Source organism: Hippoglossus stenolepis, chromosome 21, assembly GCF_022539355.2.
Source record: "Hippoglossus stenolepis isolate QCI-W04-F060 chromosome 21, HSTE1.2, whole genome shotgun sequence".
NCBI classification, from domain to species: Eukaryota; Metazoa; Chordata; class Actinopteri; order Pleuronectiformes; family Pleuronectidae; genus Hippoglossus; species Hippoglossus stenolepis.
This window is the reverse complement of record NC_061503.1, coordinates 19,878,254-19,896,469: the sequence shown is the minus strand read 5'-3', so window position 1 is coordinate 19,896,469 and position 18,216 is coordinate 19,878,254. Positions and strand designations below refer to the sequence as shown.

General features: G+C 45.2%; 1 protein-coding gene across 1 annotated transcript in view; it reads right to left on the bottom strand.

The window, feature by feature from the left end:
* Positions 1–18,216, bottom strand: part of grid1b (glutamate receptor, ionotropic, delta 1b) — a 268,042-nt gene that overhangs the window by 85,504 nt on the left and 164,322 nt on the right. The window contains 1 exon segment of the mRNA XM_047338469.1: positions 11,583–11,867. Coding sequence (XP_047194425.1) covers positions 11,583–11,867 — 285 coding nt within the window.

The following is an 18,216-nucleotide window of genomic DNA, read 5'->3' as shown; positions in this document are numbered from 1 at the left end:
GGGACCAGAGCGAAGACTCACCTGAGGCTGAAGCTCAGTAACTCCACCTCTGGATTTACCTGGAGTTTCAACTCCTCTGTTCTGACCCAGCAGAGAGAAACCGAGCCCGACCCGAACCTGAAGCTCTGCTGATCCCAGGCGGCTTCACAAGAGGAAGAAGAAATCAGAGCTGACGGCAGCGTCAGCTTCACCTGAGTGTCTGTGTGTTTGTTCCATTGTTCTTTATAATGTGATGAGCTGGGTGACAGTGTGTGTGTGTGTGTGTGTGTGTGTGTGTGTGTGTGTGTGTGTGTGTGTGTGTGTGTGTGTGTGTGTGTGTGTGTGTGTGTGTGTGTGTGTGTGTGTCTCCACTCCACTGTATTGTCAAGCTTCTACATTCGTCTTCATTACGAGCGCTCGGTCGAACTCTACATAAATTAGCATGTGAATGTTTAACGGGCTCACGGGAGCCGAGTGTGACGCTTCCTGTCCCACATGCACGCTCGTCTGAACGCCACTGAGACCTCCCGGCTCGTCTTCACAAACTGATGCCAGGTAATGAACCCCCACCCACACACACACACACACACACACACACAGACACACACACACACACACACACACACACACACACACACACACACACAGACACACACACACACACACACACACACCACCGCTCGTCTTTCTGTAAGTTTAATTCAACACCTGACGATTTACTCGAACACATTTAAGTACATGAGACGTGCAGAAGAGCAAAGTGGGACAAACCAGTGTCTTCAACCTGTTGAACACTTTCACACCTTGTTTGTTTCAGACCTTCAGACTTTTCACTTTCAGGATCTTTCTGCTCAGACTCTGGTTGCAAATGACGTCACAGACACAAAATGGCAGCGTCTGAGACGTTCCGGCTTCTTGTCTGTCGCCGTCTTTATTTACGTTAAAGATTGAACAGCTGTGACGAACCAGCCGCTGGTTTCACCATGATTTGATTTTCCTTTTAATGAGAGTGGTTTTAGTTTGTCGTTGCCCTTCGTCTCTCTCGCAGCGACGCTGAGCAGAAACTCGTCCTCAGAGGCAGGAAGTCGCTCCGGCAGCCCATCAGCTGTTGTCTGTGGCTCAGAAAAGACGCCAAAGTGACGCCATGTTTCTCTAAACTAAAACCAATCACACTGATTTCTACCTTAATCTGCCTGAGGGTTGCAGAGAGTTCACTGTTTCACTGCAGCAGAGTCCAAGCTGAGGTTTCCCGTCTGTGGACGGAGCCACTGTCACTGAATAAATAAGGAGCGATAGGAGGAGGAAGAGATGAAGCGTGAAAGCACATCCTGCCACGTCTCCGTCTGCTTCCTCCCTCTATTCCTGGTCGCTGTCGTCATCCTGTCTCTCTGAATCTGCGTCGCGTCGTCAGGCAGCGGCGTCTGCTCACGTAGAAGAGGATCGCCTCAGAACTCAAACGGGTGAAGCTTCGTTGAGGTTTGTAAAACTGTGTCGTCGCCGTCACAGGGAGGTCAGAGGTCAAACAGAGGCCGGGTTGAGGGTTGAATCAACAGAGCTCTAAAGTGCTCGCTCAAAAGCTCAGGAAGAGCTCCTTTGTTCTGTTTCCAAGAAGAATCGCTTGTGAGATGACGGAGACGTTCAGCTGTGGTCGTACAGAACGTTTAACTCCAGCTTCACTGGAACCTTCAACCACACGTCTGAGTCCTGGTTGGTCTGTGATGTTTGCTCTCGTGTTTCAAACTGAAGACTCCTTTCACTGAGGTTGAAGGTCCCAGAAAAAGACTAATGTCTGGACCTGGATATTTAAATGATTCATTTTCAGCTAATTGACAGAAATAATCAGATATTTTTTAGAATGTGGGCTAAAGGGAACATCAGCAGCCGGATTCGGCTCGTGGATGAATTCTCTCTTTTCATGCCTTCAAAGGACACTTACTCTTTTATCTCTTTACCTTTATTTCATCAAGTCTAAAAAAAAAACAAGGTGAAACTGATAGAAAAATATCTGCTGCAGCGATGAAACGTCCATGAAGAGCTTTTCTCCGAGACATGAAGTGGACCGTGGGCAGAGACTCTGTGTGAATGGAAACTTCTTTGAAAGGCTCCAGTTCTCTCAAGGCCTCGTTTCCTTTTCCTCAAAGACCTGAAAAATGCACTTTGGGAAATTGATTTATCGGTTTGTTTCATCTGAATCATCTACTTTGATTTATTATTCCAGACAACAAGTTGGAGTAAATAAGAGCCTCTCACAGCCTGGCTACCGTCGAGTGTTAGCGACGCTTTGTATTCAGCGCTGGTGGTCGAGTCATGTGACCGATAAGAACCAATCAGGAAGAGAACGTCTTCCTGTTCAGACTAAAACACAAACCCAGAGTTTTCAAACTAAAATGAGACCAGTTTACACAAGTCTCTGATTCAGAGGCTGGGAACCTGTGGACGTCCGGTGTAACCATAGCAACAGAGACAGATAATAACGCACCTGAACGTGTCCGAACTCTGAATCCGTGAACACATTCAAATAAAATCACATCTTTAATCCACAGATTTCTCATGAAGCGTTTTCTCCTTGACCCCAATCTCATCCTGCTGATTTACTTCAATGTATTTTCCATGTTTTTATTGCTTCATCATTCTGATTTAGCAGAAATACAGAAATGTGAAGAACTGTCTCCACAACACTAAAGATTCCAGTGGAATGAAGGAGACGATCCTCACACGTGTGGAGTTACATGTATGAAGAGGAGCTCGTCAACAGGCCTGAACAAAACACACATTTCACTGCATTTTGAATCAAAGCGCCTGGTGCCATCCCAGAGGAACACCCCCCCGAGACCTCGCCTTTCTTTCTGCGACTCATCAGCAGCCAATTAGAGGAGACCTTAACACAGACATCAGAGCGAGAGCGAGGACATCAGCGGAGGCAGCAGGTGTCGCTCAACATGAATCCAACTCACAGGACCACAGAACCTTATTAAAACATGACGACAACATCGACAGCAGGACGTCAAACATCTACACAACGGACGTTAAACTAAAGAGAAGACGAAGAAAAGATCCGACACAACTTCACCTGCAGCTTCGTGTGAAGATCATCAACTTACAGCTCTGAGCTTTTTATATCAGGACATTTTCTTCAAGATAAATACGATAAATTCCACTAAAACATCAAACTGACACAAACTGTTTATCTGTGTAAGATGGTCTGAAGGGTTCAGTTCTCTCTCAGGTCCGAGTCTCACTAACAGGATCTGAATCCTCTTTCTTCACACATCTTGTATGGACTAAATTCAGCAGCACCAGTAGAAACCACATCGGAGACGAGGCTTTAATTCCTTTTCTTCGTCTCTTCAGTTTCCCTCCTCACCTCTTTACCCAGAATCCTTCTCCTGTGATTGATCTTTGCTTTTGCTCCTGAGAAGCAGCCAAGATTCCACTAATCTGAAAATAAGATGAATTCATTTCCCAGGAGGTGGAAACGCATCCATCGAGTAAATTAATTGACAGTTTGGAGGATTAACAGGAGAAAATTGACATGCTGCTCCGAACAGGAGACGTTTTTGAGGTTGGGATGAAGAACGCTGTTTGAGGGATGATGAGCAGAAACCAGGTTATTAAAAGAATTAACTTTTTACTTCATGAAAGGTTTTAAACCTCTGAGACCTACAGGAGCTGCTGAGGTGACTTTGGACTGAATTAGTCATTAAAAAGTGGAAAAGGTGAATGACTGACAGACCTGGTTACAAATCATTTTTCAAAGGATTCTGTGGATTCATGACTTTATCCATGTTCAAAAACTCGTTTTAGGCTCTTTCCAATATTTCTACAATTTTTAGTCAAGAAAAACTGTTCAGTCTTTTTCTATTGAGATTCACAGAGATTCTCAATCTGAATTTCTTTGATTTTAAATTTGTAGTCTGACAGAAAATGCTTGACGCTGATTTACCAATAAGTTCCAAAGATGTTTCCTGCAGAAAACATTATAATCTGATGGTAATAATTTAACATGTTTACATCACAAACACACAGAGACAGATTTGATTGGACGAAGAACGACTTCCTCTAAAGGATCTTTGTTTACATCCAAACGTTTTCAGAAACCCCGAAGCTCCTCCCAAGAACCCAAGCTCCTCCCAGAACCCACAAGCCCCTCCCAGAACCCAGGCGCTCCTCCCAGAACCCACACTCTCCTCCCAGAACCCACAAAGCTCCTCCCAGAACCCACAAAGCTCCTCCCAGGTCTCAGACGCCGCAGCGTTAACTACACCCTGATACTCAAAGTGTTGGAGTGGCCCTTTAAATCCTCAGTGTTCAGGCACAAGTTCACGTGAGGATGAAAGCAGCGAGTGGAACAACACAAACACACGTTTAACCCAGAACACATTGAGAATGCAAACGAGCTCCTAACAGCCACGAGCCTCAGGCACAGCTTTCCTTTCTCTTCCAGTCCGTCTGGAGCTCATCCACCTCTTTTCTCCTCCTCGGCCCCTTTTCACCTCCCTCTCGTTCACTCCTTTTCTCCTCTCTCCTCCCCGAGACTTGTTGTTCTAACATTTCATATTTTAATCATCGTCGTTTGAATCTCGTTCTCTTCTGCCGATCGCTGCCGGATAGCGATCGCACCACTCGAGAGCTCTCGTTCACGAGATCAGTCCCGTCAGTGATGAAACATTTATAGAATGTCAACAGAAGTGCACAGTATGGTTCAGTCAGAGCAGCGGCGGAGTGGAAACACGAGATATCGCTGCTTTGAAATCAGCCGAGAGGAAACACAGCGACTGCTCGTGTTCACTGTTCGGCTCCGGTTACGATCAGAGCTGCAGGAACACTTTGTCTCAGACGCTTTGAAGGATGTAGATATTTATACTTTACTCTGAAGAGGCCAAACTAATATATTTCCTTTGATTATTTGAAGAAACTAAATCTCCACATGTCGGCTCCCAAAGTACAGCCAAATCCTTGCACCCGCCCCCTGGTGGCTGGCTGCAGTATAGGTCTGGAAAAGCTGAAATAAAACGTTATAATTTACGATAATAAACTGATGATGAACCTCAACTCATCTTGAAAACAAACTATTGTGTAACATGTCACTGAATCAGTGATTTGATGATATAAAAACAGGCTGAGACGTGATGATTGACAGCTGAGACTGACTCCTGATTGGTCGAGCACATGAGTCAGCAGGACCTTGATACCTCAAACCATCAAGTCTAACTACAAATACACTTGGGCACGCAGAGAGGAGGAGCGGGGGATCGAACCACTAACCCTCTGGTTGGTGGACGACCCACTCTACCTCCTGCACAGGTCTGTCTCATGAGTCGTGAGATTCAGACGAACGAGTTGTTTTAGTTTCTCGTGCACGAAGTCGCTTTAATAACAGAGACTGATGATTCCACAACGAGCTCGTGTTCCTTTTTCCTCCCTCTCACTTTGACAAGGTCAGGTTAGGACACAGTGTGAGAGTGTGAGTGTGTGTGTGTGTGTGTGTGTGTGTGTGTGGGTCCTCATAAAGTGGTTTTCACGGACACACACCACATTTTATTAGCCACAGTGGGGGTGTGTGTTACAGGCAGATAGGCAGAGAGAGAGGAAACATGTTCAGCCGGTGTGTGTGTTTGTTTACTCACCACATACACACTAAATACACACACACACACACACACACACACACACACACACACACACACACACACACACACACACTCTCTGTGTCAACGTCTTTATCGGCGTTTTTTCCCAGGACGCTCTTCTGTTCCGCCTGACAGCTGCCTCTGATTGGGTGTTGATGAAAACACAGTTTCCCAGAGCGCACTGCAGCGCGGCTGTCCATCCATGCGTCCGGCGGTGGGCGCGGCGTTCGGCCGGCGCTCGGCCGGCGTGAGATTTGGAGTCTGCAGCTTTGATGTGGCTGAGCTGCTGCGTCACGCCCAGCGGACACACGCACCATGGCGGCCATATTGATAGAAGGCAGGAATCAATCCTGTGTGTTTGTACTCATACTTCTATCTGTGTGAGGACCACTGTGAGTCACTAATACAAAGATCTGCAGGACATTTCAGATCATCTGATACTGGTTCACACCTTCAGAGCTGATGGCTGATGGCACTAAGGAGCCTCTCAGGTGCTCTGAGGCTCGTGGCTGTGGAGTCTGAAGTCCACTTCCTGCTCCCTGGTTTTCCTGATGTTAAGCTGAAAGCTTGCACCTGGAGGTGAGACGGATTTGTTAACTTTTCTTTCCATGGTCAAGCAAACTTCAATTTAGCGCCGGCCTCCCAACATGGCCGCCGGCTGCAGCGTGTCGATTGGTCCTGTGGAGCCTCAACAGCAGCAACAGTAACTTTAAACCATTTGAAAGGCCTCAAGAGAAAGTGTCTAACTGGGAATTCATCCATCACATCCTGGACTGAGCTTCAGGCCTCATGCACCTCACTGACTCTGCTCAGGGGAAGTGAGAGGAGGTGTAAAACCAGGTGTTTCAGACAGAGGCTGAAGAGAGGAGCTGCAGCGATGCACAGTCTGAGGAAAGTCAGGGCCGTGATTACAGAGGTCTGAAGATGAGTCGAACAGAATTCAAAATTATGGAAAATCCTTCCATCCCATATTCGGCATCAGAATTTGTTTACTCCCTAATTCTGTATCCTCATCAGTCCCAAACCTCCGTCTCAGTCAGGCTGATTCAAACCAACAGAAGTGAGAAGTGAGAGGTTCGACACTGAGGGAGATAATCAGAGTGTGATGGAGAGAACAAGCTCTGATCATCCATCCTTCAGTCAGAGAGTCAGGGATCATCAGTAGGATTCAGTTCTACATCCTGTCTCTACAACCTGTGAAGCTGCAGGACTTCATACTTCACAAAGCTAAAGCCGACTCTTTGAATAAAGGTTATGCTGCTGAGATCCAGTTCAATGTTTCTGTTGGGAGTTTAAATCCTCAACATGGCTCCGAGCTTCACTAAGCTAAGGTCAAACGCTCCGGGTGGAGGCAGCAGAGGTGGACGGGACGCAAAGGAGGACGCAACAAAGGAAGAGGTTTGGTCCGAGTCATCTGAATCTGTCGGCTGCACAGAAGCATTAATGCTCCAAGGACGCGGTGCTGCAGAATCATTGTTGTCCACCGGTCCTTCTGTCCCCTGCCTGGTTATTAAAGGGATTCAGACGCTGGCCCTGCAGCTGCTGATGCACTTACTCTAAATCATTCTGGATAAGAGTAAGAGGCTAAATGCTTGCATCTGTCTATATCCTTATTTTGTAATTGCCACCATCCCGTATCGATTACACTCAAAAATCCATCGAGCCTAATGTGATTTCATTAAGATACAGTCCAAGAAAGCGATTCCAAACAAATACATCAGAGCCGAGGGGGCATCTCTGGAGCTCTGCTGCAACGTCCGGTCATGCAAACGTTTTCAAAGCCAGAAAACTGAAAAGTATTCAAGCCTCTTACAATTATTCCAAACTCCTTTGTAATTACGTGTGTGAATGTTTCCCAGAGGAATTTATAACAAACTATTTGACCGGGAGTCGAGAAACACCAGAGGTAAGAGGTGGAATCTCCCTGGTGTTAAAAACAAACCTGAGAGCAGCAGCGAGTTTCTCTGCTTCACTCGTTCTCTCAGAGCAGAAGGTCGAGACTTCTCGCTGTGACGGAGCGTTAAACCTGGAGAGGAGTCAAACCTCCCACCGAGTCAAACCTCCCACCGAGTTCAGACTCCACAACAGCCACACTGGGTTTTCAAGTTCCCTCAGAAACTGATAAACCTGCAGGAGCCAACACGTCCAGCCTATCAGACAATTTAACTAAGTTTAGTCTCAATGACCATGTTTGTAAAGTCAGTATAATTCTTCTGATGTTGTAAAGTTCACATCAGACGTCTCATTCTTTTCAACATGATTTTCTTATTTCTTAAGTAATGGAAAACACAACACAGTGAAAAGAGAATCACAACGAGTTACTGCGTCCGAGTCAGCAGCCGCATGAATCTGATGCTTGTCTGTTCGAGGTGTTACGGTACAGGTGTGTTCTTCCTTTTCTCCCCCTGTACCGTAACACCTCGAATAGACAAGCATCAGAGTTGAAGCAGCGACGGCTCACTTGACCACATTGATTAACTCACTTCCACTGTGGTTGTGTTTCCGTTGTGTGGCTGCTGTGGTTGTGTTGTGTTGTTGTAATGTGCTTACTCAGGGATTAACTGATTCACCTTTGATGAGCAAAGGTCAAAAGTCATAAACCCTTTCATTTCCCTTGTGAACGTGTTATTGCAGCTGGTCAGAGGCAAACAACCAGCGGTCGGTGACTCTGGTTTGTGAAGGTAAAACACATCAGTCTCTTTTTAACTAACAGCAGCTACTGACACATGTAGTGAGTTCGACCGAGTGAAGAAAAGAAAAGATCTTCGCTTCCAGAGTCGACTGAAAAAACCCACAAACACATTTAAGTAATAAGTTTGGACGAACACTAAATGTTTCCCTCTTCATCTTCATCGGCCTCCTCCTCCTCCTCTTCCTCCTCCTCCTCCTCCTCCTCCTCCGCCCACGTGACGAGCGGAGCCATTATAAGTGTGAGGCGAGCAGGAGGCCCATTTATTCAGATTACAGGCTCATCGTTGAGGGGCACGAGGAGCAGATGGGCTTTTTGCTGTGGCTGTCTGGCCGAGTTTGTGCGGACCGGCCGGGTCTGTCATTCTGCTGTGATGATGATTAAAGGAGCACGTCGGATCACCTCCCTCCTCCTTTACTCCTCCATCCTCCCGAAACCTCCCGCTCGCAACCTTTTCTTGCTCCATTTTTTAAAAGGGCAATAAGTAAGATGTTTTCTGCCTCGCAGCACAAAATGACTGTAATATATCTGCGGGAGGATGCGGCTCGACACCATTAACACACAAATACACACGGCCATTAGCATTTTGAGGACATTTTCTAAGGCTTAAAAGCCTCATTTGCAAGAGCAAGAATAAGAGAGCAGCACTATACATTAGTCTGAGGACTTTACATTCAGATGCTTCGTCTTTGGAAGATATTAATACGGGCGGAGGACGGGGGTTCATGTTGTGAGGTGGGGGGGGAGGGGGGGGTGCTACAAATATCATCATATAAGGGGAGAGAACTCGATAAAGGTCAATGAAGGTTATAACTTCCCTAATGGCCTTTTAATAATCTCAGACATCATCCTCCTCTGCTGCTCTCCTGCTGTGAACCCTCCCCCTCCTCCTCCTCCTCCTCCTCTCCATTTCCCCTCCTCCATCGATCTCCCGTTTCCTTCATCTCTCCCTCAAACATTTAATATGGTTAGTGAGACCAAGAGTGACGGAGATCGCAAAATAGAAGCGTCCGAACTTTTCTCCGTCGGGTGTCTGGGCTCAGCCTGTCGGAGAAAACTGAGAAAACTCATTTTGGAGTCCAGCCGTCCGGAGGGATTCAGAGTGGAACCGCTGCTCCTTCACATCCATAACTGAGATGGTCACCTCCTGAGCGCCTCCTGCTGGAGCTGTACCGCCCAACAGGGAGGAGACACATTTCTTCAACCAATCAAAACATCACGCTCAAAGGCTTTTTATTCAGGTTCAGAATATGAAACCATATTTATTACTAAAATATTTAGTAAGTTTAAAACTTTCTCTTGTGTTTTACTTCTGGTCTTTATGGTAGAAAAAGCTTCTGACCTGGTTCGACATGAATCTGCTTCACAGGATAAACACGTTAAGAGTGATGAAGCCTCATGTTCTCAGTCAGTGAGCTGCTCATCTGATCCCAGCTCAGCTGAGGTTGTCTCCCCTGTGCCTCCGGGGCTGTGGCGGCTGCGTCGTTGTTTCCAGTCGTGTTATTGGCTGATGGTTGAAGGTGCAGAATGAATTTTAACGAGGAAACTGAAAGAATCACCGAGCTCAGGAGAGGTGAACAAACTAGAATTTGTTATTGGTGCCCAACGGTACTTTTTCTCTGTCTATAACACCAGATAATGTGATTTCACCTCCAGCAGTGAAACAAGTATTGATAAAACAGGTGCAGTAGGTCAGAGGAACATAAAACAACCGACAGTGAACAAGACGTGTTCTTCTTCTGGTGCGTTGCTAACGTTAGCTGCGCGTGTTGAGGGAAACGTGGCTTCAGTTTATCAAATCATCGTAGCGTGTTTTGTTACGTGGATACACCAGTGCACAGTGTGCGTGTGTAGTCCACCTGCATCACTACGCAGAGGTTCTACTTTCTCTCTCACCGAGTGATTCAACTTCTCTTACCGACTGATTTAATCGGGATTCGGTCGATACCTTTAAAGTTCTGCATCAAACCTTATGGAGGTTTTATATGAACAAGTATGAGTGGGAGGCTCTGATAGTTAATGTTTGCAGGAGGTGAAGAACGGACCGAACCGAGGACAGTTAATGTGACATCTGACAACAGGTGATAACAGGAGCAGGAGAGCGAATAAACCCGTCTGCAGGGAGTAAAACGAATAAAACCTGTGGTTCAGAACACGTGTTTGTTAGTTCAAAGCAGATTCGCACACGACTTCTTCTCCCTGTTATTATTTGACTGTTATTGGAGCCTGACAGACTTGTTGTGGATTATTTAGCCTTAGTGGAGCGACACCGCTCCCTCCTCTATCTCGTCCTGACATTACAAAGTCTCCTCGTTCATTTTCCATTCACACTTAATTGTCTCAGAGGACAGATTTGGTTTGTTAATCCACACAAAACAAAACTCAAACCTCCTCTCTGGATCTAATCAGCCAACATTAATGATCTGCTAGCTCTTGTTTTGCTGTTGACACTAATCCTCTTTAATTCCTGTCAGTCTGAATTCTCTCATCCATTCGTTTCTTATGTGGAATATTTAATTTCCATGGACTTTAACCTGAGTAAACCTCCTAATTAGACCCATTCAGCCCAGTGAAAACATCCTGCTCCAGAAGACGTGTTTCAGAAAGTCTCACAAACCTCAACCTTCGTCCACAGGAGGATGTTGGTTCAGTGTCTCTTCAGAAAACCTTTATGGAAACAGTTGCACTGAACATGTTGCAGCTACGGCAGCTGATAAGGTTCATTCTAGTTGAAGAAATGTCAGGGGTACATTTATATACACGGTGCTGCTGATTGGACGACAGCTCTGACACACCCACTGGACGAGAGGAAACGAACCTTGAACCTTGTTCACACCGTTAGTAGGAAACACGTAGCAGAACTCGAGAGGTCGACCAATCAGAGGAGACTGGGCTTTATCAGGAGGGGGGGTCTTAAAGAGACAGGAGCTAAAACCAAGTGTTTGAGACAGAGGCTGAAAAGAGGAGCTGCAGCGATGGAGTGATGTAAGTGATGTGTTTTCTGAATGTGTCTCATTTGAAGTAATATATGCTTATATGATATATACTAATATTTTTCTGTCACATATTTAAAAACTGAAATTCTAGTCCAGTAAAACACCAACAACCAACCACCTCAGTTCAAATGAACCTCAGCATCTTTCTTTATCCATTCAAACTTCACGAATCCTTTAATTTCAGTCGAGTGTTTGTTCACAACAACAAATTTCAACCTTCAGCTGTGAAGGCCACAAAATCCGTTTGGTCCAACGAGCTCAGCAGCAGCAGGTGTGCAGATCACGTACCGTACTCGACGTCGTAGAACACGATGAACTTCTGCCAGCGCAGCTCCTCCACCAGCGTCAGCATGACGTCGTTGAGGCGGACCGGCGGCCGGGCTGCCAGCGTGTAGCGCTGCCCCCCGGGGCTCGGGTTGAAGTGGCAGGCGGTCCGTGGGGATCCCTCGCTGTTCCTCTGGATGTACAGGTGGGGGATGTGCATGGCGTCCGTCAGTGACTGCAGAGCACTGGCCGACGCGCAGCCCGTCGACGTCACCAACGCCAAGATGCCCTGGTTCATGAGCTCGCAGGCTGGAGGGGGGGGGGAGAGAGAGAGAGATGGGTGAGACAAGTGGAAGATTGGATGGAAGCACGGAGCAGAAAAACTAACGTAGACAAACTTTGGTTTCTTCTTTTAAATTAAACTGGGACACAAACATCTGAGAGGCTCAAACTGGGACTTCAGGATCTGGAACAACTTCTACATTAACATGACTAAATGATGATCACATATATAAACGCACAGAGCAGCAGCTGATGTTAAATAATGTCCTGACCTCTCTCCAGGATCTGCTGTGGACTCCAGGCTCCACTGTCATAAATCTGCTGAAGCGTCTGACAGGCTACAACATTGTTTTCCTGTGTGCTGACCTACTTATGAACTTTAAACTGCTCTTTGTCTCAGACTCCAGAGGAGGAGAGGCTGGGATGATTAAATAGGCCACACACGGAGAGGCTGAAGTATCTATATCTATACATCTATACATCCTCTTTATACACAGACACTGAGGGCTGCACTATATATATCTATATATCCTCTTTATTCACAGACAATGGTCGTCTTTAAAATTGAGATTTGTTTCGGACAAACATAGAAATAAATACAGACCAAGACTCTGACAATAACATATAGATTTACAACATATGCAGTATAAAATTAATAGTTTGTAAAAATATGTCCATTATTAAACATTCTCCTTTCAAGCAGGATTGACCAGGACCCTGGGCCACAGAAGACAGACCAGGGGCCACAGAAGACAGACCAGGGGACACAGAAGACAGACCAGGGGCCACAGAAGACAGACCAGGGGCCACAGAAGACAGACCAGGGGCCACAGAAGACAGACCAGGGGACAAACTGCAGAGGACACAGCTTCAGTTTGTCTGCAGGAAAGTGAGGTGATTTAAATGTTTGCTGGAGGTTTCAGTTTATTTGTTCAGACGCTTAAAAAGAACCATGTTTATATGGTCTATTCTCGCCCTGTGCTCTTGAAACTGTTCTGACAATGAATGTTCCTGCAGAATATAAATATAATTGCACGGCATTGTGCTCAGCGACAACACTTTTCTTTCCAATCTTAAAAACACAGCGGCTGTGCGTAGTCGAGCTGTCGAGCTGGAAGTTAAAGCTCAGGACACTGAGGGAGTTTAGTCATAAAAATGATAAATCGTTGCAGTGAGCAGATAAAGCAGAGAAAGAAGAGATGCTCAGGATGAACATTTTCTAACTTTGAAGATTTGTTCATTATAAATTTCTCCTCATTATAGTCGCTGCAGCATTATGGTTCCTGCAAATCGGGACATTAGCTGATGCACATCTTGTATAAATGTTTTCTTTCAGAGAGATTGAAGCACGTCCACGTTAAAGTACCATCGCACATCATCGGAGGGAGGGCGGGGGGGTTGAGGTACGTTAGGTGTCTTTATTCAGAGGTGCTGGGTTTTGTGTTTTAGAACCAGGATCAGTAAAGTTACATCAGAACATTCAGACAAGTGAATCATGTTGGAAGACAAAGACTCGATTAGGCTGATTGACAACCAGTCTTTAGTTCAACCAGCCAGCCAACCAACCACTCAGCCAGTAAGACCACCAGACCCAACCAGCAAACCAACCAATCAGCCAGTAAGACAACCAACCAACCACCAACCACACAACCAGCCAGCCAGCCAACCAACCACTCAGCCAGTAAGACCACCAACCAACCAACCAACCAACTCAGCCAGTAAGACCACCAACCAACCAGCAAACCAACCACTCAGCCAGTAAGACAACCAGCCAACCAGCAAACCAACCACTCAGCCAGTAAGTAACTAAATCATTCAACCAGTTAATCAAACAGACAACAAACTAAATAACCAATCAACAGCTGCGTAATCAGTCATTTTGAACTTTCTGGTGAAAACATGAATCTCTGCAGGATCTGTTGTGGACATTGATCGACAGCAGCCAACAGCTCTGTTAGATTGTAGATATAAAAATACCAGGATCTTGGTTTTATATGAAAAGATAAATGAACAGTTGACACAGGATTAAACCTGGAACATGGAGTTTTCATGTGAAGTTGAAATCTTCCCCCCCCACATGGAGATTCTTCCTCCTGCTGTGACTTCCCCTCACAGGCAGACGACCACAGTTTAAACCTCTCAGCAGCCTTTCGCCTCCGGTTAGAGTCCGACCTCCTCTGCAGGAGAACAACTGTCCCGACTTAAAGGTCAAGAGACGCTCCAAAGGGCAGACGGCATGTTATGACCACCAGGGGGAGGTTTAAGAAAACTCATATTTCTGCAGAGGCAGAGGAGCGTGAAGCAAAGCCAGGTAGTTTTCCACAAAAAAAAAAGAAAACAAGCGGTGAGAGCAGCTGGCTGGTCGCAGCGACTCTGCCGCTTAATGTTTGATGAGTCAAACTTGGCTGAACTCAGGCTGAATGTCTCCGAGCTGAGAACAAGCGGAGGACGGAGCAGGAGGAGGCACCGTTCATCTTCATTGAGGGAGAAGCATCGTCAGTTTGGAGGAGAGGAAATATTTCCCCCAACAAAATATAAATGAGATAATGAGACAAATGTGTGAAAGTGGAGATAATGAACCTGCACTGAAACACTGAGTGTGATCGTGTATTAAATTAAGACTCTTTCTGCCTGGAAGATAAGATGGGAATCAAACTCACCGCTTCAATCCAGTCAAAATAAATCACTTTCCACACGTGTTGGAAATCTGGATGTGGATTAGATTCTATAAGGGCTCATTATTTAAGAAAATAAGTTTATTTAATATGACGCCTTCCTCAGATCAAAGTCACAAAGTGCTTCACATAAATACAGTAGATAAATAAGTAGTAATACACGATAAATATATGCAATAAAAACTGTGGAAAACATCCAACAGAGAGACGAACCTATGATACCCTACGATACGCTCAGTGTTAAGTACACATATGCAAACAAATGAAGCCTTATGACCAAAGCCTGCGTTATTTGTCTGTATTTGTGGACGTCTTCTTCTTTCAGACACGTAGGTGGCAGTGGAGCCACTAGTTCAAACAAAGAGGAAAAGAGAAATTAGTTGGACGAGCGTTTATAACGTGGCTACTTTAGCTGGTTTCTTAAAAGGAACAAGATCACAACGTCCGCCACCGTCGCCACTCTCAGCCTGCACTGCCCTCTAGTGGTACGTATCAGCAGCATCAACGAGCCTTAAGGCTTTAGAATCAGCTCTTCCACCTGCTGGTAGCTTGTTATCTCAGGTTTCTCTGCAGACTTTAAGTGTTGGACGAGGGCGGCTGTGTTTTCAGTCCCATCTGTTTAACTTGTCAACAGGACACAAGAAAGTACTGAACCCACTCGTTCTAATCAGATTTGGTGAAAAGATTAGTCATGAGCCGAGAAACAGAACGACAGAGAACTTCCTCTTCCTTCTCTTTACTGGATTCACAGATTAAACCTGTGTCTTCCCAACGAGCTGATTCACGCTCTGCACTTTGTACGTCTCCAACTTTAAACTGCAGCCAAACAAAACTCTTCAGACAGAACACGGAGCCGTGGAAACAAATTAGAAACTGAGTCCCTTTCACCACACGACTTCTTGGATTCATTATAAAACAGAAACAGCCTTTAACTTATCGCCTGCACTACAGAAAGATAAAAATTTAATTGGCCATAACTCCATAGTTATGAGTCTGACTCCGGCAGATTTCAGGCCATTTATGGAAATCTGGAAAAAGACGGACGATGGTTAACAACAAATCTGAAGAAAAACCAGTAAAGAGCAGAGCTGCACTGTTTCTAAGTTCATCCGAGTCAAAAGGTTTCAGAATTTCAGAATAAAACTCAACTTCAGCCTCAGAGTCACTGTGACGAAACAGAAAGAAACTCAGTCACATGCTGCAGCTTTAAATCAAGCTAGGAAACGTCCTTCACACACTCAGCATCTCAAGGTCTCATTTCCTCCTGATGAGTCTTAAAAACACTGATTAGTGCACATCTACAAACAAGAAAGTCATTTTGATCCCAGAGCCGCTGAGAGTTTTAACTTCACTTCAACAAAGATCCACAACACGTCTTTTGTTGACGTGTCTCCACATGACAAGAATGATCACATGGTTAATGAGCCTCAGAGAAGCAGCGACTGAATTCACAGTCAGTCCGACACTGGAATCACAGAGGACCAATTAGCATAATACACCCGAACGGGACTAATAGCTTCGGAGGCGTCAGGAACACAGCGCCGGTAGCTGTTGGGATAACTCACTCAGCAGCCGAGCTGAAATGATTTGGGCTGCGACGTGACTCACTCGCTCTGTGAGTCCACAGTGAGTCATGGTTTCATCTGGGCTAAATGAAGCCTGCGCAATATTTAGGCGAAGCGACTCCCCGTGCATCCTAATGACACTTACAGAGCGACTGCTACCAGACGGCGGGAGACAAAAACCATTAGAGGGGGATCCAGACAAAGATCTCCCCCCCCCGCCTTCCTTCTTATTAGTGTGATCTTTATCAATAACAGAGAAACAAAGCAGATTCATCTTCTCCTTGAGCGGAGGATCATGGAGTTTCTGCTAAACTGCTCCGCCATTAAGGATCTGCGACGCTGCGGCAGATTGTTTTATAGATGCAGAGTCTGGGAGACGATGTCACATTCAGGAACCGTCTGCTACACCGAGATTTGTCGGAGATGTAAACATCCTACAGCTCGGAGCAATTTCATTGGGTAAACAGATGGTTTTCAGAAATGAGAGGCCTCCGTGTTCACAGGCTGACGAGCTGCTTGAGCAAACTTTGCATGTGATGCATTGTGGAACTGAATAAGGTGCACGACTCATACATATATGCGATATTATTCAATGTAATGAGCACAAACGCCACAACACGAGAACTGATCACAGTGTGAACAGCTGCAGTTGCTGCTGCTGCAGTCGTTTTATTGGCTGTGTAATAATGACACTAAAGCTACAGCAATTTTTCCTTTTCTTCTCAAACACAATGTTAAGAAATTAATCTCTGTGAGCGAGATCAGAATGAACCCTGGGAAATTACAGTGTGTCGGCAAATTAGACCAGAAACTGATCAGATAATTAATTCAATTATATGCAAACTGCAGCTTCTGATATAATGAAGCATGATTTTGTCATTATGGTTCTTTGGTTGAACACAGAAGTTGATTTTCATTCACATGTGAAAAACAAGAAGTCGTGAACTCAAACTTCAGAGTTCAGCTTCACTTTTAGCTTAAAGATCTGATCTGATTCCTCGTCACTCACACGAGCAGAAAGAACAAGAGAAGTAACCACAACAAAGACTAAATGCTAACGAACCTTTATTTAAAAATCAGAACCAGTTTCTTTAATGTGTAGAACTCGCTCGCATATTCTTTACAAGGTCAAGATTTCACTTGAGTCAAGTTTCTAAAACAGTTACGATTTAATTTTCTCCTTTTTCTCTGTTTGAGTCGGACTAGAACGAACTCTCGTTCATCTTTCTGCAACTGAATCTACCACATGTTTGTTTTGTGGTGTTCCCCAAGGTTCTGTCCTGGGCCCCATGTCATCTTTATCAAACTTGCTTGGGTTGAAATGAATTAAATCTCCTATGATTTTCTATTCAGAAGATTTTCAAATATACATTTGGAATAAGCATGCAAATGTTTCCATAATTCCTTATTTACTGAACTAAACTCCGGACCGGTTTGTCTGCAGTGAAACATCGACAGAAGTTCTTAGTTCCAAGTGCTGCAGCCGAGCTTCTGACCAAGTCTCATGTGAATCACTCATTATCTCTTTTAAATGGTTTCTCATCATGAACTTTGAATATTTAAAAAGATTAAAAAACCTATTATTTTAATTCTTTTATTCAGAGGCGTTTTGTGGCCTTTCCTCTCGAACGCTCCTATAAAATTAAAATGTTCTTACTTTACGAGTTCAGCAGCTACGACATCGACGTGGTATTAAAACAGAGCAGCAGCCTCATCTGTTACATCAGCAGTTTACTGGTCAAACTATAAATCTATTAGAAAATCTGGGGTTTACTGACGACTCCACTTTTTAACAGTTGTTTTGTAAAAGTCCAGACAGCCTCAGATATTTAACAAGTGACCCTCGTCTTTAACGGAGCTCGTATCAGATCAGCTGTTCGTCGTAAACATCCAGCTGCTGCTCGGGTCCTCGCCTCGCCCACGGCCTCGGGCTCTGAATCTGTGTTTTTAAGTTACTGCAACACAATAAGAGGGGAAATGAGATTCATTCATGTGTCACGCGGAGGCAGGGAAGCACCGATAATCGATGGGCAGTGGAAACACGTCTCCACTGGCATAACGAAACAAAAGAATTAGTGCAACAAGGCCGGCTCTCATTGAGCAGATCAGCGGCTCGAGACGGAGCAGGAAGATGTC